The following is a 10,367-nucleotide window of genomic DNA, read 5'->3' as shown; positions in this document are numbered from 1 at the left end:
CCTGCTTCACTCTACCCTGACATTATGTATATTAAAGTCAAGGTAAAGTATCACATTTTGGGATTTTATTGATTTCTTTGCAATTTTGTCACAGGTCTGTTTTTATTGTGTTCATTCTTCTTCTTAATTCTTTCTGTTTTGCTATCTTTGTTTAACATCCCTATATAAAAGGTTAAACAAAATCCAAATAAAACAATGTGTATTATTATTGATTTAATATAATATATGTTGTAATCTTGTCCATACGTCATTTTCACCTGCTTACCATTTAATAAAAGTCTAATCTGATCCTGTTATTAGCCAAAAGGCTTTTGAACAACAAGCATTTTGAATTTGGCTTTTATTAATGATCAAAAGAGTGAGATCTACATGAGTGGCCATCTGTTTCTCTGGTGGGGGTATGAGTTATAATCTCCTTTTTGCAAAGACTAGGGAGCATGTTCACAATATGCCTGCTGAAAAATACAACCATGATAAACATTTAATAGACTCACCTTGTCATCATCCATCCACTTTGTAGCAGACGGGGCTCAAGGGAATACAACCATACACAGTGACTGATTCACATCTGGTAAGCATGATTAATCTGACAAGAAAAGGAAAAACTGAAAAAATAAAACCTGTAATATATAAGATGTAGGCATTTTGTGCCGATGTTGTTTGGGATTTAAACCTTCAAGGGACCTTCTGGCTTCAGATTCGATGGCTTTAATTTATTGTATTTAACATTACTTAAAATGTAAGAAAGTTAAGTAATCAAAATGTCATAGTCCCTCTTAATCAATGTGTGAACCCTGCCAGTTTCTACCGCCATTTAGATTTCAGATGATGATGCTGGAACATCGTTATATATCAGTGCAGTCAAAAGCAACTTATTCTGCATTAACAGTTTGACCTGATACAAATAATTCCAATGACATTTTCAGTTTTGGAGACTTGACAAGCAGGGAGACATATTCCAGTTTGACATGTAACGGATTCTCTCCATACAGTAGATAAAAAAGGGTTTTTGAGTTTTCTTCATCCATCCTACAAAACGTTTTAGGATTCTTAGTGTTGCAGCCATTAAAAAGCACACAGAACAACTTTGTTCTGCTCCATGCAGGTTTTATGATCCCTATATGGTACAGATTCTCATATGACCCCAGGGTCGGGTTAACTTTTAGTTTAAATGTTTTTAATACAATGATTTTAACAGGCTAAAAAGAGGCATACTCGTACAATAAAGAAATGATGGTATTCTGTCGTTAGTGAAATCCAATTAACTTATAGTGCCATCAGTGGGATGTGCTACAACATGGCCAGATGTCCTCTGAAATGTCTAATACTCAGATAGACATTTTATTCCACAGGACTAGAAGGAAAATTAGTTTTAAAAGTCCAACCCCATCAGCCTAACTGCAGATGAATTATTGTCATTATACTCTATACGCGACATTTACACCACATTATGATTTAGTGCCATATTAAATGTTGATTAAGTAAATACTATTTTGTTCTAATTGGGATTTGCCTATTAAATTGTGTTTACTCTTTTTATGATGTAAAGCTTAGATTTTCTTTTCAACACACAGTCACAACCAACAGATTTTGTTTTGCATCCTACCCAGATTTATGTTTTTTGCTCCTCCAGTTGCAAAGACTGTAAGATATTAGATATTTTTTCTGTTGTCAACAAATACCATGAGTTGGCCAAGTCCAACGGGGAATTGTCCTACTAAACATTGTCTCTGTAGCTAAAGCCTGACATAGCTTATTACTCTGTGTCACAGCTCTACTGTTGTCTAAAGATTACATTGGGCCACACCACTGCACTGTGTTCATTACAACAAACATTTGCGGTATAGACTAGTTTATTTTTTAATCAGTTTCATATTCGCCATCCTAGAATTTCAAAGTAACCCTTAAAACCATTTATCTACAGATGAAAATAGTCCCAGACAAATGCACTATTGTCAGCTATACCATTTGCTAAAGACTACAGAGCCCAGGTGTAACTTGGACTTATGATGCTGATTTAAAGCACATTCAGCTGGGGATTGTTTTGACTTTCATTACGCGTATCTGCCTGCTACCCTCTATATAATGAAGGCAGAACGTGGCCAAAGATATGGAAATACTTCGCCTTTTTTACGTGACTGGATTTAAAAATGGTTTGTTTAAAATATGACAAAGACTGAGAGCTACATACAAAGTCTTAACCTATAAGAGATGAGAGGTAAGAGCTAGATGCGAGTAGAGCGCAAAGGTTCCTTACAAGCAGCCTTTCAATAATTAACCAATGTCTTAAAGTTAGACTACAGTCAGTATTTTGAAAACCAGTTCATCCATGACCTTGCTGTCCCTCTGTTTTGTGACATTTAACTCTAATACTGTATATTCAACAATAAAATTCATTTTTTAGGGATTTGTGAAATCTGGGTTATTGGGTTGTGTGACCGCAAATTGCTATGAGACACTTGCTGCTGTAATAATCATCCAGTAAATCCTAGTATAGTAGACGTCCTACACAGTCATGTTTCTCTATCTTTGTCTTTTGTTTAGCTTCGCTTCTTCATCCAACATTTTTGTTCACTCACTCTCGCTCTGTTATCCCCCTCACAACATTTCTGCCAAAGGAATCTGGCATGAGTGCTAATTTGTGATTCGACCTGGAACACCACAATATCAAAGAGTCGTTGCAGCCAGGATGTCAGCACTACAGGGAAAACATTGCAAAGGGAAAAAAACTATGTGGGGATATTTTTTAGGCAGGAAAACAATATTTGGGAAGGAAAAATTAAGGTTAAGAAAACAATGATATACATGCAAAGAAAGTGTTTAAATTGTGCATGTAATTGATATTCAACAAAGATTAATATGTGTGTGATTATGGAAGAACAGCAGCAGATGATGTATCTGTCCCTGACACTGATAAGAAATGACTTTTAGTGAAGCCTTTCAAGCTGACCAATAGTGCTGCAAATCTATGATATGTTACACACAATGCTATAATATAAAACACACACATGTAAGCATCAGCTAACTGGAGCAGTTCTGCTTTGAGATTACATCTCCCTATCATTTATGAAAAGTGCTGTCCCCTCCCAAGGGCCAGACAGTAAACAAAAATCACAAACTGGTACACTGCCACACAACAGACTGATAACACGTCTGGGAGACCGATCAAGCAACTAGAAATTATTCATGTACTCTGGTTTAGATCATGTTTGTTCTCTTGTAATCAGTCATTGTTGAAGTGATGATTAATCAGGGACTGATGCTGGAGACGATAGTGTTATTTGTAGAGATGATTCGAGGTGGTTGTTTGAGATGTCAGGATTACATTGTCTTGTTGTCGGCTTTTTGCACTTAGTGATACTGAATTGGCGGTAATGAATGAATAACATTTCCAGACAACATCCAACATAACATAGACACCTTGAACATTTCAATTTCACTTATTTACTGTATACATGTAAATAGGTTCATTTCAAGTTGAAATTAACCTATTACATGTATACATTAAATAAGTGGGCACAATAAAGTGACATCTGTTAAGTTATAAGTAGAGACATTGGGATTCATCTTTGTGGTGAATGTGAATTGTGGTGGTCTTCCTGAGAATATAATTGTAGTTATTTATCAGTTAATTTGGTCAACAAGAAACATACATTTATTTTTTTGCAACAATTATTAATGGAGCGATAGCTATTAATAATAATAATGATTTTATTAATTTTGTATTTCGATTTAATTTTAACTGGTAACGTACATACCCAATTCCATGGATGTAATACATTCAGTAATTAATCCTGTGCGCTAAGTATTTTTACTATTATTATTTTGATAATTTTTACAATAATTATTATGTTTTTATAATTATTATAAGATATTTATTTATTATTTATTTGTTTTGTGTTGTGTTTATTTTTAACTGGAAGCTTACTTACCATCCATGGAAGTATTACATCCGGAAGTGAGTCCTGTGCGCTTCGTAAATCCACCACTGGACGTCGCCATTGTTCTGCTTCCTTCTTCCTACGAGCCCAGTTTGCCATCTGCTGAGCGATCACGTGACACATCTGTCAGGGGACAGCATGGCGGACATGCATGTGGAGCTTCAAAACAAATTGCACCGACTGTCCAGCTAACCCAGCCGCGAGAAACATCCATACCGCGCGTAAAGACGGGCCGTCGGTGCCCGAACAGACCGCAGGATGGACGAGGCGAACAAACTCCAGTTCCCGTCTCTGCCCGCGACCAAAGAGGACCTTTTGGTGAGGCAGCCTGCTTGTCCGGCTAATGCGAGCTAACTACACTCCTGCAGTATTGTCTTGGAAGCTCAAATACGCTCAGGAAATGCTGTACAATTTGGGACATTACGCAGAAGTGTTATTCCGTTTCACATGCTCGTATTTTGTTGCCTGTGTCGATGGCTGCATAGCGTTACTGTTCTCACACTAATCCAACACTCAGTAGCATAGTCTCCAAACATTAGCCTATGTCCACAAAGTACACCGGTGCTCATTCCCCACCCTGCCTGCTGGCTGAAATCCCTCCAAACTTCCCTCGGTGCTAACCTCGTTTTTATTTCCCCATTTTACAGGACTGGGCTTATCCAATGAGAAGAGAAATGCAGGTATGTAGATATTCTGTACAGAGAAGGATCATACTTGGCAGTGTTTCACTATGCACCAAATCTGTGGATTCACACATTTTAAAGCCGTTCTTAAAAGTATCTTTATTGTTAAAATATTTTCCATCAATCATCCAACTCAATTACAGGCTAGTGTGTTAGTTTAAAAATATGAGTTGCTATTTAAGGGTGTGGCCATATTTTAAGGATGACAAATTCTGCAGTCCAAAGTAATGATTGCCAAATGATTTACTGAAGATGTTTTTTTACATAATAAGAAGTATTTTTGTTTTCGTATAGAGTATAACAGTGAAGCCCAGCATTTAATGCCAATTACATTATTTTACACATGCTTTGAAATCATTTACAATGTTGGGACTCAATCTTTAAAATATTCCTATAAACATATTAACTTCTTGCTGATATCAACACATTGCCCAGTGTTATACCTGAGATCAAAGTTGTTAAGGAAGCCTGATATTTAAAGGTTTATATAGTAGACATACTGGCTGTGTGAACTTATATCCAGGTACAATTTGTGTGTGGACATGCATATACAAGTAAATAAGACATGTTTGTAATAGGGCTTTCCTCTCCTAATTGTATAAACTGATGCTAGGTTTGGGTAGTTATTACTGACGGTGTTGTTGTTGATGTCTTGCTCTATATTTACTTTCAGGAGATCGTACCAGGACTCTTTTTAGGTCCCTACTCTGCTGCAATGAAAAGCAAGGTAATTCTTTTACAGAACTTAAAGTTGCAATAGACACAGCTTTTAACTTCTCCTTTCCCAGTGATTCAAATGGTATCATTGGTATCACACACTTTCCTTATTGGGTTGAGCTTTTGATTCTATATGATGAATTACTGTAGGTCTTTTCCTCCTCTGGGCTCTTTCTGTTTTCCTCCATACATTATCAACATCACAGTAATATTAAGGTACAAATGACTCCATCAGTTAAACCACTACCAGGGTTATAAATACAAATAAATTGTGTTATTATCTGCGAGATGTTTGACATATCAATCTAAACACAGATTGTGTCATTCATTAAGCATTACATAACTTTATAATGATAACTAAAAGCAAAGAACATGTTTATTGTCAATTTACACTAATGGTATTAAGAGACAGTGACACGGAGAAAGTTATTTGCTTAAGTTATTGTTGCTCATATTGCTTTTCTTTTTCTTTGTGTCTAGCTGCCAATTCTTGAGAGACAGGGCATAACGCACGTTGTGTGTGTTCGCCAAGACATTGAAGCCAATTTTATCAAACCTAATTTCCCTCATTCATTTAGGTAAGTAAGAATTCTTGTGATCTGTGCACTCTGCTAGAAGATATATGCATGTTTCTGTTATTTGAAGTGATTTCTGGCTAACATATCTTGTTGCCTCTTTGCAGATACCTTGTGTTAGATATTGCGGACAATCCAGTGGAAAATATAATACGATGTTTCCCTTCAGTGAGTTACAAAGTGGGCTTTTACTTCCCTTCTTTGCAAGTGTTTGACTGACTAGAAGCAATGACCTTTACAAAATGCCTGATGTACTGTCATTCAATTCCCTCCTAACAGACTAAAGAATTTATTGACGGCTGCTTAGCAACAGGAGGTAAGGATTCGTGCAGTTTCCATTTTTCATACTTAAGAGCGTCAAGTAGAAAAAAAAGTATTTCATCATCAATCTCGTGTATTATTCTTTTAGGAAAGGTACTGCTTCATGGTAATGCAGGGATATCAAGAAGGTGATTTGGTTATACAAGTAATGCATTGGCCATCAGTATGCAATTTCCCTAACATATTACTGCTTAAGTCTTTCTGTATATCATTGGGTATTGTATTTATAACTTTCTTTAAACCAAATTGCAGCTGTGGCTAAAATGGTGTCTCCTTTTTTCATTCTTTCAGTGCTGCCTTAGTGATTGCATACCTTATGGAAACATTTGGGATGAAATACAGGTGATTTAATTTGTTCACATCTGATTATGTCTTTCTATTGTACCCCATTAGATTAAATTGTTGAGTTTGATTCAAGTATAAAGGATTTAGTTGAACATATCATTGAATTTTTGTATTGGACAACACTGTATATGCCATGCGTTAAGTATAAAACCACGAAAAAAAGTTGTAATGGTGTGCAAGTTTATGAAACATACTGTTGCATAATTGGTAGGATGTAAAATGTAACTTTATAGAAGCACAAGTATATTCACATTTGCTGCAGCTGAAATGATAACACAAAAGTGAATGTTATCAGTATTTGTTTCCGTTCTAACAGTTTGCAGTATCTCTTGGTGCTGTGGTTGTAATGTTCTAACATGTACTCTATAGGGATGCATTCAGCCACGTCCAGGAGAGAAGGTTCTGCATCAACCCCAACGTGGGCTTTGTGCATCAGCTCCAGGTAAGACTTTGATTTCTCACACTATGATCAATCATCATGAAAGTCCAATAAATAAGTAAACATTTGAATTCTTTATTATTGTAACTAAATGCACAACTAACTTTTTAGTCTACTTAATAAACTGTCCTGAGATACTTTACTTTAAAGGCTGTTTCAGGCTGTCATCTCACAGTGTGTGTTCTTATTCTGAGCCACTAGCTTCAGATGTGAAACTGCAAAAAGGATTTCCTTATCTTTGCGTATACATGTTCAATCTCTGCAATCAATCAATTTGTCTAGCATCTTTCATACGGATAAGTGCAGTTCAAATTGCTTCAAAAGATTGCAGAATGACAAGCACAAAGTAGACAGAACTAATCAAAACAACTGAAACATTTTGAGACCAATGCATGAACAAACATGAAATTGTAAAACGTATATAAAATAAATAAAGGGTTATAGAAGTCAAACTGTGTGAAATAAATATCAGGATAATAAAAAAATGTATTAGTATTCAACTTTTAATACAATATATGTGTTCAAACATTAAAACAGGATAAATCAGCTGTCAGATCCTCAGGCAAATATGTCCTGCAAATCAAAGTATAAAAACTAAACGTCCTCAGACCTCCATTTTAGAACAACCAACAGATTTGTGCCTGAGGGGCTGCACTGTTTCACATAAACACAGAAAGCATCTGAAATATTCATGCTGGTGCAAACACTACTTTACTGCTTTAAAAACAGTCAAATCATTTTAAATTCAATACAGGATCTGACAGGCAAATGAAATGACAGGCCTAATGTTTTAGTTCTCTTTCTGCGCCTGGACAGAACGCAGAGTAGGGTTCACTGCAGTTACTCCAGTGACAGCCCACTCTAGACATTTCACCTTCAGTGGAAGATTTATTCCAAAATTCACTAAAGAGCACCACAGGAAGTCATTCTCACCTGTGGCCTGCAGACTCCTAAACTCCCTTAGAGCCAGTCTGAGCCAATTAACTGGCACTGGGACTAACCTCACCAATCAGCAGCTTAAACCATCTTAAACTGTGCAATACGGATAATACTCACTGTTGGCTGTATGTGCAATTATTCAACTTTAAAACACTGGTGATTTGAATCTCAAATTAGGCTGGTTTTGTTTTGCTAGAAAAACAGAAATCCATTGTTGATTTCATACCATAATGTATTCATCTTTTCTCAATGTCATGGATTTTCCTTTTTACATTACATAAAATAAACAAACATTCACACACATGCCCTCGAGAAGCGTTATTCATTCATTTTATTCTAACATGGAGCAACTGTCACAAAACTAAATGTAGTATTTTATTTTATAGGAATATGAAGCGATCTACTTAGCCAAGTTGACCATTAAGATGATGTCCCCGATGCAGCTGGGCCGGTCCTTCTCCTTACAAGCTGGGATGACAGGTTTGTACACAATGTACCGCTCAGCCACACCCTTCCCCTTGTTTTTGATTCACTGTCAGACTATTTGAGAAAGCATATGAAACAGGTTTGATGCGTTCCAGGAAGGGAGTAGCATTAGCTGTTCGTTTAGCACATTGTTGAGACTGACTTACAGGATTGCTGACTTAATTTATCACCAGCGTTTCGTTATTGATGATGATTAAGAGACAGTAGCTCCTAATGGTTATAGTTTTTCTTTGAATCGACAAGGAGGCTGGCTCTCATTCGCTAGAAAACCAGCAAATCCATTGTGGGTGATTTCATAACTTACTGCATCCTCTTTCTCAATGTCATGATTTTTTCTGTTTACAAGACAGTAAGAGAAACTAATGTTCACCTACACTTGGAAAATATCTCATTATTTTTTATTATAATTGAATTATTTCTGTTTCAGGAAGCCGTAAGCGCAGCCTGGAGGAAGATGAGGACTTTGGGTCGATGCATGTCACAGCAGCGCACAACGGATGAGCTTTACTGATATTTAGCCGCGTGGCGCAGTGCACTCCATTTTTTTCCACATTTTAAATGGGATTAAAAATGTTGTAAATATTTGAACTTTTTCTAAGGGGAAGGGACCGGGGTGGGGGGGGCGCTCGTGTCTGAGACATGCAGCACTGTCGGGGAACGGGACGATTTGATAACTCCTTTTTTTTCTCAAGCTGAATGCACTGATGGGAGATTTTTTGCAGTTTTATAGTATTTAAAGCATTTTGCATTTGCAGCGGGACAGTATTGCAATAATGCACTTTCGATACTTGAATTTGTGTAGAAGACGAGAAGGGGGCGGCTGGCAAAATGGAAAGTAGCTAGGACGCCGCCCGGTGGAGGACACGAAGAGAGGAAAAGCTAATGCCTTTATTTTGGGAGTAATAGGATTAAGGACTAATATCAGGCTTAATGTGGTATAGTAATGAATGGAAAAATAACAACTCACTGCTTAATAAAAAGAGTCTGACTGAGTACTGGGTTTTTATTCCTATAAAAAATATTTCCAGTATTGTTTCTAATAATGGAATGTTACTTTTTTTTTAAGGGACAAATTCTACAGTAAAATAAGTTGTACTTTTTTAGACCATGTATTTCAGTTGCCATGGAAAAAACGGTCACTTTATTTTATTGAGGACTTTTAGTTTATTATCCTACATATTGTTTAATGCCTTTTTTTAAAGGCTTGAATTCATTTTGAACAACTTTGCGCAGACGACCGTGCCTACGTCAACCACCTCTCCCCTTCAAGACATCATCTGCGGTCACCGAAACCTGATAAGAATGTGTGTGTACAAAACGCAGCAAACTCTTACTGATATGTGCTGTGTCCAGGCTCAAGGGCGTATGGCACTCTCAACTCTTTCCAGGACATGCCGGGGCCCTGCCTGCCAGTAGCTTTGCTGATATCTGTGTTGATAGGTAATAGATTGAGAACGGTGAATCAGCTTAGAAACGAAGCGCTCAAATGCTTGTGTGAGTTTATCAAATGTAGCAGTGACTCCATGTCAGCCACAGCTTGTCACAAAAAATCTGACTGATAGTGTATTTAACAAACTTAAACTAGCTTTATTAAATGTCAGGTCATTGGCGGGAAAAACGTTTTTAATCAATGATTTTATCACTGAGCACAATCTCGATTTTATGTTTTTAACGGAAACTTGGATTGAATAAAATAACAGTGCAGCTGTTCTTATCGAATCAACCCCTCCCAACTTTAGTTTTATGAATCAGGAAAGAATGCATAAGAAAGGAGGTGGAGTTGCTATTTTGTTTAATGATTCCCTTCAATGCAGGAAGACATCTTATGGGAACTTTGCTTCTTTTGAATATGTGGCCCTTCAGCTGAAATGCTCCTCTCGAGCTCTGTTCCTAAATATCTATAGACCACCCAAATACTGTG

At 36.8% G+C, this 10,367-nt stretch overlaps 1 protein-coding gene across 2 annotated transcripts; it reads left to right on the top strand.

The window, feature by feature from the left end:
* Nucleotides 1-4,009: 4,009 nt before the first annotated feature.
* styx (serine/threonine/tyrosine interacting protein) lies at nt 4,010-9,439 on the top strand. Of its 2 annotated transcripts, none has more exons than XM_034116297.1 (11): nt 4,010-4,259; nt 4,589-4,621; nt 5,298-5,351; nt 5,822-5,919; nt 6,024-6,084; nt 6,196-6,232; nt 6,326-6,365; nt 6,529-6,579; nt 6,952-7,024; nt 8,347-8,440; nt 8,874-9,439. In XM_034116297.1, the coding sequence occupies exons 1-11, from the start codon at nt 4,200-4,202 to the stop codon at nt 8,945-8,947; spliced, it is 675 nt and encodes a 224-aa protein (XP_033972188.1). In that variant the 5' UTR covers nt 4,010-4,199; the 3' UTR covers nt 8,948-9,439. The 2 variants fall into 2 exon arrangements, with proteins under 2 accessions (XP_033972188.1, XP_033972187.1); XM_034116296.1 differs by having other exon boundaries at nt 6,024-6,096.
* The last annotated feature ends 928 nt before the right edge of the window (nt 9,440-10,367 follow it).

This window comes from Trematomus bernacchii, unplaced genomic scaffold (assembly GCF_902827165.1).
Source record: "Trematomus bernacchii unplaced genomic scaffold, fTreBer1.1, whole genome shotgun sequence".
Lineage (NCBI taxonomy): Eukaryota > Metazoa > Chordata > Actinopteri > Perciformes > Nototheniidae > Trematomus > Trematomus bernacchii.
The sequence above is the reverse complement of the archived record's forward strand: the minus strand, read 5'-3'. Positions and strand labels throughout refer to the sequence as shown.

What these genes read in the sequence shown, in the direction of transcription:
- styx (XM_034116296.1), top strand. Translation starts at nt 4,200, where the DNA reads ATGGACGAGGCGAACAAACTCCAGTTCCCGTCTCTGCCCGCGACCAAA. An exon ending in CTGCTGCAATGAAAAGCAAG is followed by an intron (nt 5,352 to 5,821) that starts GTAATTCTTTTA and finishes CTTTGTGTCTAG; the next exon opens with CTGCCAATTCTTGAGAGACA. An exon ending in GCTTTGTGCATCAGCTCCAG is followed by an intron (nt 7,025 to 8,346) that starts GTAAGACTTTGA and finishes TTTATTTTATAG; the next exon opens with GAATATGAAGCGATCTACTT.